The following is a 19,716-nucleotide window of genomic DNA, read 5'->3' as shown; positions in this document are numbered from 1 at the left end:
AAAGGGTGAAGGGTGTATATATATATATATATATATATATAATATATATATATAAATGTGTGTGTATGCGTGTGTATGCATGTCTGTATGTATGTATGTATGTATGTATGTATGTATGTATGTACAAATAATATATATTAATAAATGACACAATAAGACACAGATTAGTGTTAACGTGTTTACTTTATTATAATTTATATCCGAATAGTAAAAAAGTAGAAGCAGTAAAACACCTTAGTGTTGTCAAGGCTCAATCTTTCACTGTTTCAAGGGTCTTTAGGGCATTTCTCCACTTAGAAAGCCAGTGTTCACTCATTTTGGCAACAAAAAGAGAGGGCCTGTCACTCATGGGCAATGATGATGATGATGATGAAAGAGATACAGCTGATCATTGTTCATTATTCATTCACTCTTGGCACAGATCCACATGTGTTCTACACTCAAATAAATCAAGAGTGATGCGATAGTCAATGTGGGTGGCATAATGCGAGTCTGGCATGCAATGTATTGGTTGAGATGAATGACCAATCCAAAACCTAAGGTGGAAAGGCCAAAATCTTGGACAAAAAGGGCCTACTGTTGAAGGGCCTACACACCAGCCAGCACTGTTCTACACTGGACACAGAACAGAGTAAAACATATCAAAGACACTTATTAACTGATCTTATTCAGTGGGCTGACTTAAGTATTTGTCATTGTCCTCCTGTCAATCAGAATGGTTTGTTCACAACAACAAATACATTGTTTGATAGAAAGAGGATTTGAATGTCCATAATACTTGAGCTTGTGCCCTGACAATGTTGATTCATGAATTCTCACCTGAACGGATACCATTCCATCATGCCAACCGAATCCTACTGAAAGAGGATAACTGGCTTTGGTTATGTAGGCCTACAATAGATGCCTATTGTTATTGCACCCAGAAATTGTCCCCCAAAACACTTAAAATACATACAAAGCATCTTTGCTTATCTCTTTCTTGATTTAAGTCCTGACTGCCTTGTGAGTGACCACCATTTGGTTTGATACTCAAATAAAATATTGGTAATGGTGGTTAATGACTGGCCAGGAAAATCATAATAATCATATGACAATACAAACACCCTTGCACATTTGTTTCATACTCTACACAAACATTTAGAAATTGAAAGTCAACAGTTTAACACTGTTCCACAACGTCCACACGAGGGCACTCCACCCCCACTGGATCAATGCTGTGGCTGCACAGGATTGTCTAGGACTCTCAATTCAGACCTGAGAACCCACAGCACTGCACATTTTTGCTCTATTCCAGCACTAACATCCCTGACCTGACATCGGGCTCTTGATTATTAGAATCAGTTGTGTTGGTGCTGGGCAAAATCATAAATGTTGTGGTCCTGTGGAGCCCCAGGACTAGAGTTGAGCAATCCTGCTCTGTGTAAGGCTGGCATCACATAGAAATGGTCACCAATGCTCTGCCTAAGAACAGGTGAATGCTGCTGCCTGTTAAAGACCACCTGTCAAAACGTTAATTAGCAGGGGGGGGGGGCATAATCCCACAATCCCGATGGAGTTTACAAAAAAGTGACTGGATGCATTAGTTGTTGTGACCATGACATGACGCTGCCTAAAGTGCTGGCACAGTGCTATGCAGACACTGTTCCCATAGTGGGCTGTGTCATGTGATCACGAGAGCATTTGCTGCAGGATGACACACACTTCCTGGTTCCACTTCTCTGTTAAGACATGTCTGACCTCATCTCAGTACTTTCCCTGTCCATTCTCTCTCTGGTGACCTGCTGGAATGAGGGGTACAGGCGTGATGTGCATTTAGGCAAAGAAAATGGTCTTATGGAAGGGAAGTGATAGAGGTAACAGTATGTTGAAGATCAGAGGCTATTTCTGAATGTCAGTGGATGGGGATTGGGCAGCAAAAGAAAAACAGAGAGGTTAGGAGTGTTAGAAACAAGTTAGTTAAATACAAAATAAAAAAGTTAACAGTTTAAAAAAAATCCAACATAAATCACTTTGAGTTACATGTTTTACAGAACAGTAACATAAAACTACCGTCTCAGCTGAACTGAGAGAGAGAACTGCATGAATTGGGGGGATAGTTTTGGTGGTGCTAAGGCTGTGAAAGTATAACAGTAATTATATACATATTGGCGATGCCAGAACAATAACAAAATATACTGCCCCCTGCCATTCTGGCTCAATTAGCCAATGTTCTACATGCTCTGATTCAGTTAAGCAAATTCACCCTTCAAGCCCACTCTGCTAAAGCTGTGAATGAGCTCTACAATGAAGCCCTGAGATTAAGTCCTATGGCACTGTCCGATCAGCTAATTATACTGTAGTTAGGTGAGATCATGCTGTATCAATCATAACATGTGTTGTGTGTTATGAGTTGTACCTGTTTGCAGTTGTCTTGAAATGTTGGAAAAAGCTTTAATGAGTTCAGAGAAGAATAACTCGCCATATAGTATAATTAACCGCTCATGTCTCGACCAGCGAGTTTTAACTTGGGATTGAACAGCCCCTCCTGTCCCTCTTATACTCTCGTGAGCATTGCTCCGGCCTTCGAAGATGGCAGCTTGAAGATGGCAGCTTGAAGATGGCAGCTTGAAGATGGCAGCTTGCCCTAACTAACAAATAAGACTGACTGAGGCCTTTTCAGGACCTTGCCGGATTTCATTGGTAACCTTGCAGAAGGGCAGTTAGGTACAGTAAACCTTGCAGTGAACAAAGAGGCAGTCTTCTTACTTTGCTCTGAAGTGAGGCTCTTTCTCCTCTCATAAAAACAAATAATAGCTGGTAAGAATAATACCATGTTAATGCCTATGATGGAAACATAAATGTAAAACATAAGCTATTAATTGTTCTGCATACAGTATCAAGCAAAATTATAAACATGTTGGTAATCAAAAACCTAGTATTTACAGCATGTAAAAGGTAAGGCCATATTAGTAACAAGAGGTGCCTGGCTGGTCTTGGAGGTATCACCTGTGGCAGACCCATTCTAAATGGTGCCATTAAACCCACGCCATTATACGTTTGGGTCCCCACAAACATGGACAATGTATATCCTGTGGTGCAAATCTTGTTTTTGCAGAATGGCCATCACTAGAGCTTCTTTTACTCACTCAGATCCTGTGTCATATCACTACAGACAGTATAAACACACAGTGCTGGTACTGTTTACTTTGAGCTGAACTGAACCGAACTGAAGATGATGAAACACAGAGCCAAGACATATATTGCTTCGTACATCAGCCTTCCACTCCCACGCCTCTCTTTCATGTTGACTGCTGGCTTTCCAGAATGTGAATTACTTGGGCAGCAGAGAACAAGTTCTGTGAGACTCCTATGATTGTGGGTGCGTTTATTGTTGCCACTTGGAGGTGCAGTGGGGGTTCAGATAACCCCTTATACTTTGAATGTCTCTCTTGCTTCTGTACTAAGACGGAGTACAAAAAAAGTGCCTTGATTCTCACAAGTGTTTAATTTCTCTCAATCTCCTCCTCTGACACCAGGATCCACTTTGCATACCTTTCATTTAAAAAAAAAAAAAAAAAAGATAACCATAGCAAAAAGGATGAGAGCGGCACAAAGTTGGCAAGGAGAGGTCTCTGGTTAGTCTGTTAGAGAACATCTGTGACCCTGTGACCCTAAAACTCCAGGAGAGCCAGGAGAGCCCAGGACACTGACCATCCCTCTCTGGGCACTGGACCAGCATTTCAGACACTTCACACCCTATTCTCTCCCCCCCCAAGTTCTCCCTTTTTCTCCCACTCTCCTTGGGCTCTCCTCTCTCAGGCCTGCTCTTTGTCGGCCCTCCACAGCTGCTCTTTGACCTCTGTGGGCAACGTGTTGAACACGTCCTCCTCCACCACTAGGCCACTTCTCTTCAGCAGCCTGCACTCGCCCAGCTCCACGGGGAGGCACTCCAGACGGTTCCCCCGCAGCTCCAGCTGGGTGAGGCCCGTCAGCTCCCCAAAGCGTGAGAGCAGCGACTGCAGGCAGTTGTTCCCCAGGTTCAGCGTACGCAGCTTCTTACACTGGAACAGCTCTGGAGGAAGGGACTCAATCTGACGGGGGAGGGGGGGGGGGGGGGGGGATCAGAACAAAGGACACATGAGAATAGTTATTTTGTCTATGAATTCTCCAATATGACAGTATGACTATCTTTCATTAGGATTAAGAAAGACTTGAAAAGGTGCACTTTATCCAATGCAAGAGCACAGCTGACAATAAAGGATTTCAGTACACACTGTTCCTACTTTAGTGATCTAATCACCAGTCCCACACCAGTCCATAGGACAGTAAGCCAACTGGAGACCAACCAACGGTCTGCCCCAAGGCAGTGAGTCAATAAAAGACTGGCATGATACCTAGAATTCAGAATCCAACTACTTGCTAAGTAAGAGACAAACACAAGCAGGCACACTCATACATTATATACACACACACAATAACTGCACATGAAGACGAGAAGGCCATACTAGCCCATGAAACTGTTATAGCTGCCATCTGTTAAAAGCATAATGCCAACAGGTCCTTCCTCTATTAAGACAACAGCACATCCTATAGATGTTGTACTTTTAAGCCAATTATGACCAGAGTAGGCTGATTCAACAGGCCTATAACAGGCCTTCCAAATTAGAGGCCAAATTACCTTGGCTTTATTCACTTACTCAAGATGTTTGGCTGCTGTAATTATTCTTAGAGAGAAAAACAAAAATCTGTAGCCAAACGCTTTAGAACATTGGCGTCCAGTTGATAGCATCGGGTGCTAGTTAGGGCCCACCTGGACACAGCGTTTACAAATTACACAACTCATTTAGGTCGATAATGTGCTAATGGTGTAGAGACAACTCAGGAGAGGGGTGTAAAAACAGAGAACACACCAGAGGGGTCCTTGTAAACAGGGCTATTTTCGGTGGGATACCACCCTGTAGAGTCTATTCTCAGTGTAGAACCATACAAATGGCCATAGTAAAACCATAATAATAGCGTTTTTAACTCAAACCATGTTATTCAACATGCACTAAATCTCTAACAGAACACAACCAGGAGTGTTGTATAACCTCCTTTAATTTCTTGTATGACGCAGCATGTTTTTTTCCTGTGAACCCAATTCCTAAATAAATAAATTGAGTAACAGCCTGTTTAACCTAACAGTAATGAACTGGCTCAGCGTTAGACATTGCACACAATATAATTAGTTGAGCCAAAGGGACGGAACTCAGTCTGTCACAGATGTACAGGCAGTAGTAATGGTCTGATTATTCATGCAAAACGCACAAATCAGCCCATGCAAAAACATGAACAGGCAGAGAGCCTAGGCTGAGTCATCTTAAGCCATGTTCACGTGATTCTCTAAACTATTTCTCAATGCCAGTAGCACTTACTCAGACAAAGAATTCCCAGAAGTCAAAGTCCATGTTAATTATCTCCTTGCCTCATTCAGGGATTTTATAAATTGTTTGTTAGACAAATCTTCCAGAGATATTCTTTAAAGGACACAGGAATCTTTTTCCAGGCATCTGCTCTTTTAGGAGGGGAGGGGGGTGGGGGATGGGGGAGGGGGTTGCAAATGGAGTGGTGCGTACACTATGTTCAAAGAAGGACACAGTGGCAAGGGGATCTTAACTCTATACTATACTGGAGTCAAGACAAATCTACAAAGAATCCTTACTTAATATTTGCCTGAAATACTCCCCTTTCATTTTCTATTCAATAGTCTTGTTGCTAAAAAAGTGCGAAAGCAAATCACCTCAGACAGAGGACCTCTTTATCCAGAGGCAGAAGCGTGACAAGCACATTAGCATAACACAACGGCTCCACTGTTGTGCACAGAAAAAGATTCATTTTAAAACGCCACAACACTACCTCGGTTTTTCTCCTTATCCAAGTCATTTTAAAGACAGTGCATTCGGAAAGTATTCAGTCCCGTTCACTTTTTCCACATTTTGTTATGTTACAGCCTTATTCTAAAATGGATTATTATTATTTTTTCCCTCATCAATCTACTCACTATACCCCATAATGACAAAGCCAAAGCAGGTTTTTAGAAATGTTTGCTAATTTATCAAAAATAAAAAAACTGTACATAATTTGCTTACCTGGAAAAGCAAATACACTTTTTTCACAGCTCAGAGAACTGACCGTAACATGACTTTAGACTGCTCAGTTTACAGCACATAAATCTATCACACTTCAAACATTCACTACATAATTATTATCCCTAATATGCCCACATACCTGTCACCATAATTATGTTAAGCCCTACCCTCCTAGTACCCAGTGTGACCTTTGAGCCTATTCAAACATGTGAATGAGAGAGAAAAAGTGGCGGGAGCACAGCTTTCTTTGAACACATCTAACAGTTTTGCCCAGGAGTTGGTACACACTGATAGATTCCCACTCACCCGATTGGCAGTCACAGCGAAGTACTGCAGGTTCTGGAGGAAGCCCACATCAGCGTGGATACTGGTCAGGTTGTTGTGACTCAGGTCCAGGAAGCGCAGTTTACGGCAGTAGAAGAGCTGGCCTGGGATCTTCTCAATTTTGTTGCGATTCAAGTAGAGGCGCTCAAGGTTGGTGAGTGTGCCTATCTGGATTGGTATGTAGGCGATCTGGTTGTACCACAGCTTCAGGCAGACTAGCCGGTGCAGGTGCTGGAAGCTGATGATCTCCTCGATGGTCTTGAGGTTGTTGTCCTTCAGGTCAATTTCCTGAAGGTTGTGCAGGCTGAAGATGGAGTGTGGGATGCGTTCAAGATCACAGCGCACTAGCTCCAGCTCTGTCAGGTTCACCATCTTCTTCAGGCTGTTGAGCACCATCAGCTTGGTGCCCTCATTGTTTATGGACAGCTTCTGCAGGTGGACTCCCACGTCAGTCACCACCTGGGGAAGCTTGGTCAGGTTGCTCTTCAGACGGAGCACTTTGAGCCTCTTGAGCTCCCGTAGCCCATCAATAACGATGTAGCGGTTGTTCTCGGCACTCAGGTTGCCTGTCAGATGCAGCTCACTGAGGTTCTTCAGGCTATAGATCCACAGAGGGATCTCCTTGATGTCTGTGAACTTGATGTGGAGGGACTTGAGGTTCTCCCGCAGGAAGGCCAGAGCTGGGGCTTCAATTTTGGCCGGTGTGTGGTAGAGCCACATCTCCCTCAGGCTTGCCAGCTGGGCAATGATGGGGGGTATGGTGACATCAGGGATGAGCTCCAGTTTAAGTACCTCCAGCTCCAGGAGGTCGAACACTGTGTCTGGGATTCCACTCAGCATGAAGAGGTGAAGCTCCAGCTTCTCTTGGGAGTTCTTGGTGATGCGCTGCCTTAATTTGTCCAGCGTCCACTCGTTGTTGAGATTCAGCTGCCGGAGTTTGTTCTCGCTCACCTCTGAGAGGAAGACTGCAAATCGCTTGGAGTAGAGCGGGTCGTACTGGTCAATCATATGCAGCATAAAGGCAAAGTCATTCTTCACGTCTGGGATGTCACTGTAGCTGCTCTCCTCACGAATCGACTCAAAGGAGTACCGCTTGAGGGAGCGCCTGAGCATCCAGCAGAGGGTGTACATGCAGATGAGGCCATAAACCACCACCAGACTGATGTAAAAGCAGGCCAGGATCTTGAATAGTGTAGCCAGGGGGTGAGCGCAGTGGTACATTTTATAGCCTGTAAGCTTCTCAATGTCCACCGTGCACACCACGCTGAACTTAATGTAGCGCACGTAGTAGGCAGTGTAGCTGATGATCAGCACAAACTTGATGACCTTGATGATGGTCTGCCGGATGTACAGGCGATAGACTATGTCCCCTTCCTCAACATGGATCCTGAACTTCTTCACCTTCTCAAATAGAGCTTTGGCCTGTTCCCCCTCCTTCTTGTCCAAGACTCCAGTCTCAGAGCGGTCCACAATGCCCTGTTCAATCCGAGACTTGGTCCTCTGGAGCATGGGCACACTAGCCTCCACATCCTCACTCACGCACGACGCCTTCTTATCCAGGGAGCCATTCATCTTCCCCAGAGGCTTGGAGTCGCTCTCCTCCACCACAGTCTCAGACAGAGCCCTGGTCGTCCATGGGGAATCAAAACACTTCAGCAGGATGGAGACAAAGTGCTCCAGCTTAGAACTAGTCCGGGGAAACTTGAACCAAAAGTTACTGCAGGCCAGGAAGATTAGGGTGTGCAGCAGCACCAGGTAGGGGAAGTACTTGGCAAACCAGTGCAGCTTGTTCTCATAGCAGACTGCGTCCACATAGTTATACTGATGGCGGTCAAGGTCATACTGGATGCCCTTTCGCTCGGGGGCAGCGGAGAAGGTCAAGTTGAGGTACTCGCAGGACTGGTTGACCACCCACTTACAGGGCAGGCAGATCATCTTGTCCTGGGTGACCTGCAGTGTGCCGCCAAACACAGCGATCATGAGCATGACGATGGAGATGTAGTCTGTGAACACGTCCCACCATGGCTTCAGGATGCGGTACGCCGGCTGGGTGTCAGCAAAGTACCGGAGCTCTGTGATGGGGATCATGATGGTTTGCCTGTCGAGAGAGTGAGGAAACATAATCAATGCATAACATTACATGTTCACTGTTCCTTATTCCCCTTGTGCAATAACACAAACCACTTTACTCCATATGCTATGTAATAACATAATGACTGTCATAACATGTAAATACAATGTTGTTAATACAGTAATTACAATGTTACTACACATGTACTGGGGCAACTTAATGTACTGTGTTACCCAGTACATTACCACAAACACTACATTGGACTACAGTAACTTACAGTAAAAGCTTAAAAGGTTACTCCTTGCTTTGTCAAGAACTACAATGTGCATCAAACCACAGGCATACTGTAAGCTTATCAGATTCTATAACTCGTAGGGAGATAGACATGGTATGTGTCAGCTTGTGTTATCTCAGCAAACCTTACCTCATACTTTCCTCATTCACCACAAGTACACACACACACACACACACACACACACACACACACACACACACACACACACACACACACACACACACACACACACACACACACACACACACACACACACACACACACACACACACACACACACACACACCAACCTTGTGTGTGGTTGTTTTGTTGGGCTTCAGGGTACTAAACCATTTGCCGCCTACATAATACAAAAATACTTCCTTTGCAATGTCAGCTTGACAGCATAAAAAGGCACCATAATCAACATAGCACATTCTGATCCAACTATGTCTAACACAAGAACAATAATGACTTATTACTGACGGGAAACCGACCCGTATTTTTGTTAAGCCTCAGGAAGCCCAATTATGAGGCTTATGAGAAATATAACCAGAGCTCTCTACCCCTACCAGGATGACTAATATTACATCTGCTCCCACAATATTAACAATGTCATCATGAAAACAGATCACGCTGTACGAAGCAATACCAAAAACCTTAAATCTTAAATCTTAAAATATCTTTCTAATCAATCTTAGATGTTTGAATGCAATAACAATCCCAACAGCCTCTGTTTAAGCTTGAACACCAAGTTAGTTCAAACTATTAAGCGATCATCTTTATGATGCCTTTTATAAATAAATCCCAGTCAGCTATTTTCAGGCCAAGTGTGTGGGTTGCCAGATTGGCGGAGGGGGGAGCAGTCATTATGTTTCCCTGCTGTGGAGAGTCTGCTATGCTTCAGGGACATCCCAGACATCCTGCAAATGTGAATACAGAGAGAACTGTGGCTCTGAGAATGCAGAGCAAGCTGGATACAGAGCAGCACAGAGCCTGACACAGCACGCACACACACACGCACAATGCCGTTAAAATTAGCATCATCTCTGGATCAATGTGAGTAAAAATTAACATATGGGTTTCATATGAAAATCCAACATGCAGCAACAACTCCAAGTCATTATGGATAATGCTGTTGAGCCCTCTATAAAGGAGGTTGATGGAGATGATGTTTCATGCTCTCAATCAACTGTGGGTTTGGACGAGTGTGTATTAGGAGATGGAGTTCCCCAGCATAACAATTGCTGAAATAATCCTACTTAGACATTGGATGCAAGAACTGTCACAACCATGTGAGGAATGGGCTTTTTCAATGTCACAAGTCATTGAAAAGGCCAGTTTTGCAACAACAAAAAAAAACACTCATGCAAATTGGTGGAACTTAACCTTGTATGGTGATTGTTGCTTTGGTTGGCAGGTGTATCTGTGTCATTGTGTGTTATGTTGTGTGGGTGGAAGAGGATACATGTTTGTTCCTTTGTTTTGTTGATTATTTTATTATATTAATGTATTTAAAAAAAAAAAAAAAGATTGATTCATTTGACAGAGGGCATTCCTCAAGTGACAGGACCAGCCACATAAATGTTTAATCATAGTGACTCACACACGACTCAACTTACAGAGTAAGTGATCAGAGGAACAGAAGGCCAAACTCACCAGGGAGGCGCACTTGACAATGCAAGGGAGCAGAGCATTTTTGAGAACTTTTCCCTTTCCATTAAGAGAGTTGCGACTTGTGAGAGTAAACATATTTCTTCCTGTTTACTTTTAGAAAACAGGTTATTCAAAGGGGGCTTAAATGATGGTGCTTATCCTAGCTGAATGTCACAGACATTAGGCTTCATCAAAGCCAACAATGAACCCATAAAATGTCTGGCATGTGCTTTGCCCAAAGTCAGATTAGGCTAACATCCTCATATTGTTTCATCTGCCGAGTCTCGTTCACCAGTTAAGGCCCTGGAATGCAAAGCCATTACAAATGATCTGCAAGACAGCACAAGAGGTGCAACTATGTTAGGAGGTCCTTGATAAATGAATCATTAGTTGGGTACACAAAGTCCTTAGAATTAACACGTATAAAGATATCCTCATAAATGGAAGATATTGGCTTATAGCTACAGGGCAAACCTCGCCTTATCACAGGCAAATATCAAACCATATCATTTAATCAGCTAAAAGAGGTTTCCATTTCCTCTTTGCCTGTGTGAGGTCATCTGATAAGATTATTTAACTTCTTTAAAACTACCTCTCCCTCTCTCCCTTTGCCCCCCCCCTTTCCCCCACAAACTAACAGGAAGAGGATGAGTGAGTGTGGTCGTTAACGAAAGAGCCTCATCCAGTCCAAACCAGTATGTCAGGAGAGCCGTGAGGCCATCTTAAGTCTCTCTTCTGGATCACTGCCTTCATATACGGTAACTCACTGTTTGTAAGTCTATTTCAGACAACAGTGCAACTGAGACAGAAGATTGATTGTAGCATCAAACAAGAACAACATAGTCTTTGTTTACAAAGATTCCTTAATTGACGTGGCATGACTTCAATGTTAGTGATAGAGTGCATAAATAATTGAGACTGTGTACTGAGTGACTCAAACAGCCCGTTATACAGCAGTTTGCACGGTGCAAATAGGTCTAGCAGCAGACTGAGCAATGTCTGGCAAATCTGACAATGTAGGGTAGTTCCAATACAGAACTGTAGGTCACTATATGGCAGCTAGATCAATCATTCTCATTACCCCTGGGGGTCAAAGTAACCTAGATGTGTCCAGCATCAGACAGAAAACATCATGGAAAACAGTTCACCAAACATCCTCCAAGTAATATCTGTTCAATCCCCAGGCACTGTAATATGTTAATTAAACTTCAGAACTGTCTAATGGAATCATTATCACATGGGGTGCCCTTCCCAGATGCAACTGTATAATAAATCGACCATATCAAAGCCTTCCTTGACAGGTTCCTAACATGAGATTGGGGTAGTCTCCAGGTAGGCAGCACCCACCCCTCCTGAATTTTAATTAAAGGTTATTCCCCAGGTGGATAGAGGTACTGTAACATGATCATCGGGACTGCACCAAGCTGAAGCCACAGCTAACAGGGGGGCTCTTGTTTGGAAATTGGGGTACATTGGAATAATAATACCCATTGGATGGTAATATAGGCCTTCTAATTCTAAGGTAAGAGAGGTCTTCTGTCCCTGTCACCTCTCCCCTCCAGATCAAGAGGAGATGGATAACCAGCCTAACCCCAGCCTCCAGCCTTATCCAGGTACAGTGCCCCAACCTTTTCAACAAAGCAGCCATTGTCCGAGCAGAGCTTTTATCTAAGCAGCAGCGTTGATTGGCATGCATTAGAGAATGAGCCAAACCTGAGCATTACAGACAGAGCCAAACTTCTCAAGGTCAAATCATCTTCTCAAGGACACTCTCTCTCCTTACCTGGAGCTAACAGCAGTCATTCCCGACAGAGGAATAAATAAAAGAATACTCTCCCAGTCTCCGCCAACATTACACATATCATTCCTCTCTTTAAAAAAAACATAGTAGCTGGGATTCACTAGAACGTGGGCCAACATTTTTTGCCTGAATATAATTAGATTTACAGAGCTGTGGGTGTGGGCCAGACGAGTATAAAGTAGTCATATTGCATTCCTAAACTACACAAATTAGTGGACAAATACATGTTTGAGTTTATCAAGATTTGTTACATTTTCTCATGTAATCCTTATAAATCATTCCAAACGTCAGCGTTACCAATACAAAAATATTTTATTGTAGACTGTGAGGCCCTTGTATTATTTAATTTTTATACCCATTTTTGTGAATAATATAGAGACCACACTAAAATAGCTTAGACAGTAGCACAGTCTGGTGAGTAATATCAAAAGGAACATTTATCTGAACATTCCATTGACCTCCTTGGTCTCTTTCCCTTGGATAATGATAATGCATCATTTCATATAAGAGCACCCATGTTCATATTGGGAGGGGATGCTCTTTAATTTAGTTTTTACTCTTTTAAGCTATGTTATTGTTATTTCCTAGAGGCCTGGCTCTGCACCATTAACCTGATGAGGCTGTGTATCCCTCTAGCTCAGTTGCTCTATATTTTGCAGCAAAACTCTTTGGTTAACTAGACTAGTTCAGTGAAGTGGTCTGAAAGGATGACAGTCATCATCCTTTTGCGAAACAATCTCATGTCCTCTTTGTATTACAAAGAGGACATGAGATTGTTTCGCAAGAGCTTCCCCTACACAGTAGGCCTACCTAAAGCACCTCACTTTGAAATAGAGGTTCACCACATAGCACCTGGTCTCAGAGTAGAAATATTAAACCTGACAAATGCACAGTGATATCATAACTTTCAAAGCAGCCTCTGTGAGGAGAAGGCATATTCTGTGTACAGTAGACATGAGAAGGCATAGGCTGTGTACAGTAGACATGAGAAGGCATAGGCTGTGTACAGTAGACATGAGAAGGCATAGGCTGTGTACAGTACAATGAGCAGAAGGCATAGGCTATGTACAGTACAACGAGAAGAAGGCATAGGCTATGTACAGTAGACATGATGAGAAGGCATAGGCTATGCACAGTACAATGAGCATAAGGCATAGGCTATGTACAGTACAATGAGAAGAAGGTACAGGCTATGTACAGTAGACATGAGCAAAGGGCATAGGCTATGTACAGTAGACATGATAAGTAGGCATAGGCTATGTACAGTAGACATGAGAAGGCATAGGCTATGTACAGTGGACGTGAAGAGGGGAAAATAATCTCTCTGAATATCAGCAAAACCAAGGAGCTGATCGGAACTTGAGAAGGCATAGGCTACGTACAGTAGACGGCCTGTCACTCTGTATTTATTCTGTTCATGGACCAGCGTAAACTGGTGGAAGTCTATCCACTACATTGATAATCTAGCATTACGCTGCAGATGTACATGTACAGGCTACAAGGGCCACCATTGCACTGGCGGGCAATGATGCGCTGCCACTGTTTGAGCTTACTTTGATTGATTGACTTACGCGGAAAAAGTATTGCATATGTACAGTACTATAATGTACTAACACATTTAAACAATAAATCGCAAATAGTTACCCCTTTACATAACACGCGTATATCCCACAATCATGCTTGATTATGTTCATCAGTCCTGTTACAGTCATAGTAGTGGGTGACAATACTTTGAAGTTGTAACACTTATTGTATCGATTAGAAATCGTACCGTAAACAGAATAGCCTACTGCGTGCGTGCCGGTTACATGCGGCTGTAACAAAATATCGAAGCTCATAAACAATCATTAGGTTCTAAAACACAGTGAAGCTTAAACACCCTTCGCTTGTTGTCGATAATAAAGGTACAACCCTCATGCAGGTTATTATTGACAGGGTCTTTGTTGGATTCCAACAACACCCCATCAACACCTCGATGACGCGATAGACAGCACGACGTGCTGCCACATACAGTGTATCAATTACGTCGTTACTCACCTAATCTGTTACAGTAACTGTCTTTCTCCTCTTCCGCACATAATTGATACATTTCTTAATGTTTCACAGAGGGGCAATGTTCACACCATGCGCAACAGAAAAGTCTCTGAACGCAGCCGTCTCCACCCAGGAAGTTCGGTCACAAAAGCATGGGATCAAAACGCTCCAATGCCTTTCCACTGCGGCTACACTTCTGTGCGTCAACCTACAGTTGCGCTACTGATACGCTGATTTTGAAGTACTTTGATTGGAAGACTCGCTTTCATTGGGAGGAGTTTGCGGTCTATCCATAGTACTTCAAAGGTCATTATTCTGGCATATTGCGCACAATGCTAACGCCCATCACATAATCCAGTGCAAATTCACTGGCATGTTGGTTCCCAACACCCATAGCTGTGAAGGCAAACGCAATGAAATCACTGCTGAAAATTCATTGGTTAAAATTAATTGCATGTAGTTCATGGGGGTCGCACTGCGCAGCTCTTTAAATCACTTAAACTTCAAAACAACTGTAGGCCAACACTACAGTAAATATACATGTACTTGATCACAAAGTGAACATATCCAAACAATAAGTTAATTGTATTTCACCAAAGCAAAAAGAGTAACCTCTTTATTTAAAACTGTACATGCTTTGTCTTCTCTCAACAAAAGGTTATTTCTAAACATTTTCAACATCGATTCGAGAGAGGACTTTGATTCGTTTTGGCATGGCCACGATAATCTCCACCCCTGCCCTCTTTCTCATCCCCACTGTGGACACTGGTAGTTGGGTGCAGGCACTCTGGGCAACCATGGTCTGAGTCTGTGCGCTAAGGATGTCCAGTTTCTGTCTGAGCTCCAGTAGGTGGTCTGTGTCTTTGATCCGGCTCACGTCCTCTACCATGGACATCAGTTTAGTCACACACTCTCTCTGGATCTCTTCCCTGTCGCACAGGGTTTGTGAGACTTTTGGAGCTGGTGGGTTCTGTGGGGTGTGTGGAACCTTTGGGGTCTGTGGAACTTGTGGAGTTGTTGGCAATGTCACCTCAGACTCATCCCACTCTGAACAAGAGGGTGGGGAGTCTGGGGGCAGGATGCCTGAGAGGGCTTCCTCCATTTCTGTGGCGGGGTCAGTGTGCAGGGTGAGCAGGGGGTGGTCTCTGTATCTAGGGCAAAGGTGCTCCCAGGTCCAGTCTGGCACAGCCCTGAAGACCTGGCAGAAGTGTTCACAGGGCAGGCGGTAGTCCCTCCAGGCGTCACACTCACAGGAGGGCAGGCTGACCACCGTCCCAAAGCTGACCGTGTAGGACTGCCCTGCCACTGAGGGGACCCTGAACGTCCCCTCGCTCACCTGCTCCACATTCCCAGCAGCACGGAGAGCGTTGTCCATGTTGTCCATCACACGTGTTACCACTCCCAAGGGACGGTTCCATAGGAAGTGAGGGACTGTGATATTGATCATTTCACTGCTGAGCTGGTTGATCTGGTCATTGTGCCTTGGGTTCAGAGAAAGTGGAGAAGATTAGGTTTAGACTGGCAAAATGCCAAAATCATCTTACAATGAATATACAATGATGTCATTGCTTGTTGAATGGGTAAATTCACAGGATGTCAGTTGTATTGTCAAATGAAATACAGTACTCAACATAGCTTTACAAAATGTGCTTTACCTTTGGAGCATTTTTGGCAAGTAGACGCCAATAACAAATTGCAGCATTTCGCTCAGGGTGTCATTTTTATGCGCCTTCAAGTGCTTATAATTGAAGATCTCGCTCTGCATCTCCAGACCACCATTCACCGCAGAGACAAAGTTCACAATGTCCGCCCTGACAGCACTCGCCCACCTCTGCACAAGAACAAACATGAAAAACTCTTTCACTGTGTTCTCATTGAAATAGGATGAACATGATATGGAAATTGTGATATGATGGAGAAATTAAATCTTTAGAAGTATGCCCTCTAGCATAAATAACATTTATTATTATTATTATTATTACTATTAATTTGTTCTATTTGCAGTGTAAATATGTGTTTAAGTGTGGTTCTCCAGATCTTGACCACTTTCCCTTATGACAGTCCTGCAAAATACTGACAAGAAGATAGAACGAGGTCCAAGGCAACCCCTTGTGAGCAATTTACTCTCTATTACAAACCTTTTTCTCTGACAGCCACTTGTTAGTGAACCAGTTCTTGAAGAGTTGGCTCTGCTTCCAGATGGCGCTGTTCTGCAGCTGTTCTACTGCCCCCTGGTATTGGTCCTTGGTAAGGGCTCCAGCAATGGCTCTCATCATTTCGAAGACCTGGTGCTGATCAGTGATGCCTCGGGAGCGGTTGCTTAGCCACTGTGTCCAGGTCCTCTCCCGCAGATAATCGTTGAAGACAGCCTGAGTGCCTGAAAAAGGAAAATGTGGGTAAAATATGCCTCAGAGGAAGTTACATCTATGAACTGCTTTCTTCAACCCCCGGCCCGCTCCCCTTCTGTTAAGTGGGTTGTTATGGATTCAAACTCCTCCTTTACCTAAATCGACAACAACAACACAGCATTCAGAAATATAATTTTGCCCACATTGCTGCTGGGAGCACCCTATGGCTAAAGACCGGTTTCTTCATCAGGCTAACATAGATGCTAAACAACTATTCATCACCTGTGAATGCAGTCTCCACAGCCTGCATCTCTATGGGGCAGTACTCAGTGAGGAAGTAGACAGGTTTCCAGCCCTGGTTCCATTGTTTGAAGACCTCCAGCGCCTCCCTCAGGGCCTCAGTGCTCTTGGACTGCACCACAAACAGGCTCACCACCACCAAACTGACATTAGTGCGCACACACAGGAAAAAGAGTGGCAGTGGGAAGCGCATCCTCTTGTACGCAGCATCCAGGAAGCACACATCTCTGCCGTACCGTTGAAGCAAACCCTTCTGCCAGTCAGTCTGGTAGCATAGCAACAGGTTGTCACTCTCTGACTGCATTCTCAGGAGGAAGTTTGTTTTAAGTGCCTCCTTCTTCCAGTCCTGTGTGAGGGTCTAGGGTGACAGAGCAAATCAAGAGAGAAGTCACTGAGATAGTAATCATAATAGCTGTAACCGGTGAGTGTACATCTTTATCATACTTAACATGCAACTAACCCTAACCCACACTCAATATGTAGGGGAAGCAATATTTACATAGTACACAGGGGATGGGGGTCGAAAGCAGTTCCCTCACCAGCAGATGGGCCAGGTCGATTTTGGTGTAGTGCTCCTCTGCCCGGACTTTGGCCATGATGTCCCTCACAGTCTTTTCTGTGGGAAAGAACTTCCTGAGCGGCGGAGGCGATGATTCTCTGAACAGCTCTGTTTGCACGTACTGGACCATGTGGTTCTTCATCTCTCTCACTCTGGTCACACCCTGGCTCATCTTGGTTTTGATGAACTGTTTCACCCTGTCATCCACATCATCGGCTCCCTGGGAAATGAGGAGAGTGGTGTGTGTTTGTTGTATCATAATGGAAGATGTAAACAAAAATCAAAATATAAATGCTATGGTTGATTTTTTGCTATCCAAAATCCCAGACTGACTGAATTGACTGGTTCTTATGTAAATCTTTCTCTGATCTCAGCAACAAATGTTATGTATTCACAATGTGCAAATAATACCATAATGATAAAACACACAAGCCAAAAAGTGTCTGGAAGCCAGTTTGTGGCTTTTGACCAGATTCCATAGTTACCTTTCCCACAGGATGGCCCTCGTGGTCTGAGATGATGGGCACTCTGAGTAAATACTGGATCTTCCAAAACACTGAGCTTGGGTCTACTTGGAGTGCCTGTCTGATGGCCTGGGACTTGGCTTTCCTATTCCGCATAGTGTTATGTTCCAACTGGTGCACACAGCGTGTGCACACACACACACACACACACACACACACACACACACACACACACACACACACACACACACACACACACACACACAGGATTGCATTAATGAGCAGAGGCAAATATGAATATTATCCACAGAAACGTAAGCAGCTAGACTGCAATAAACCATAAACTTTACCATGAAATCAGGGAACTTGGCTATTCGAGTGACCGCAAACCTAGCGGGACACGAAACCTTCTTCGTTTTAATCAACAGTTGTCTTTTTCCCTTCCTGCCGTTGTTTCCCTGAAAGTAAAGCAGATCAAGATTGGATTGTTAATATCAATCGAGAACTCCTTGGATCAGACGCTACACAAGGGGAAGATTGCAATAAAACCTGTCATAGGCTGATAAAGCAACTGGGAAAAGAGGTCAGGTGTGAAACCAGACTTTCAACTGTGGATCAACTGCTCTCTCTCTCATTCACCATGAGGGTAGGAAGTAACATTTACAATATCAAGTGCACCAATCTGAAAGCCTACATAATAAACTATATCACATGACGGAGCAGACAGGCTTTCTTACAATTTGTTAATAACAATACTGAGCCGAACTTCCCTGCCAATCCTTCTTATTGTAACTGCCAACCTACAGTATAAGGCTCTACACTGGCATCCCAGTGGAAAGAAAAACTAGGCGTCTTGTACGTATTGTCTTAATGGAACTAGGTCCAGTTCCATAATACATTATGTTCCTTCTCAGAGGCAAGAATGCCAGAGCAAGGAATGTCATGGAATCACCTTTTCTCTTTCCTCAACATACTGCTCCTTCTTGCGTCCACCCTTATCTCGTCCCCGGTGGCATCCCAACAGCTTTTGTCCAATGAACATAAAGGGGATGCCATCATAGGGTATGCGCGGGGTGGCTTTACCCTTCATCCACTCCCAATAGATCTTGCACTTGAATTGAGGTTTCCACCCTGTGGAGTATGAACAAGATTAAACAGAAATGAAATTTGAATTCGAAAAAGCATATTAGCTATATAGCTGGCTTCCATTCTGCATTATTAGTACACGGCAGCCAGTTAACGTTAGTAAGTTAATTACTCAGCATCATAACAAGTTAGCTAGCTAGTAGTTACCCTCTTTATTGAAGCCCCTGTCCACAGTGTGAACAATATATTTGACAAAAGTGGACTCCTCGACTTGTGAGATGCGGTCATTGACCTCATCTATTGAGTCACAGATTACTACATTGGAAATCATCCTTGCTTATTTCGAACCATCAACGTTAGTTAACTAGCTGGAGTACATAAACACCACGGTCATCAAAACATACAGTGTCCAAGGAGGAAACGGAAAGCGTAATGTTTTGATGAGTTCCCCAGGAAGACGTCATAACATTGCGACTCGATTACAGTGTGAAGCGTTGATGAGGACTTTGGTTTGATTGTAAAATATTCGCATGCTTATTCCGATTTAAACATTATCGTTGAACACAATGCGGGTTGTGAACTGCATATTGAGGGGCTGTCATGAAACGTCAATTTTGTTTCGACCATGTTCTCGATTATCAACAAAAAGTGCCCTAGTGCTACCCATACACTCTCAAATACCTGAATCCAGG

General features: G+C 43.7%; 2 protein-coding genes across 2 annotated transcripts; both read right to left on the bottom strand.

Moving 5' to 3' along the window:
• Window positions 1-170: 170 nt before the first annotated feature.
• On the bottom strand, window positions 171-14,604 carry lrrc8aa (leucine rich repeat containing 8 VRAC subunit Aa). The gene is made up of 3 exons (XM_083670397.1): window positions 14,271-14,604; window positions 6,414-8,529; window positions 171-4,070 (listed from the first exon to the last, which is right to left on the bottom strand). The coding sequence occupies exons 2-3, from the start codon at window positions 8,517-8,519 to the stop codon at window positions 3,795-3,797; spliced, it is 2,382 nt and encodes a 793-aa protein (XP_083526523.1). The 5' UTR covers window positions 8,520-8,529; window positions 14,271-14,604; the 3' UTR covers window positions 171-3,794.
• A 147-nt stretch (window positions 14,605-14,751) lies between these two features.
• LOC310804990 (uncharacterized protein) lies at window positions 14,752-19,408 on the bottom strand. Its single transcript, XM_083670464.1, has 9 exons — window positions 19,232-19,408; window positions 18,891-19,069; window positions 18,289-18,396; window positions 17,960-18,109; window positions 17,455-17,694; window positions 16,898-17,273; window positions 16,406-16,644; window positions 15,923-16,098; window positions 14,752-15,748 (listed from the first exon to the last, which is right to left on the bottom strand). Exons 1-9 carry the CDS (start codon window positions 19,353-19,355, stop codon window positions 14,932-14,934), a joined length of 2,409 nt encoding a protein of 802 aa, XP_083526590.1. The 5' UTR covers window positions 19,356-19,408; the 3' UTR covers window positions 14,752-14,931.
• Between the last annotated feature and the right edge of the window lie 308 nt (window positions 19,409-19,716).

Source organism: Argentina silus (genome assembly GCF_951799395.1).
Source record: "Argentina silus genome assembly, chromosome: 5".
In the NCBI taxonomy this organism is placed as follows: Eukaryota; Metazoa; Chordata; class Actinopteri; order Argentiniformes; family Argentinidae; genus Argentina; species Argentina silus.
Note: the sequence above shows the minus strand (reverse complement) of the source record. Positions and strands in the feature narration are given on the sequence as shown.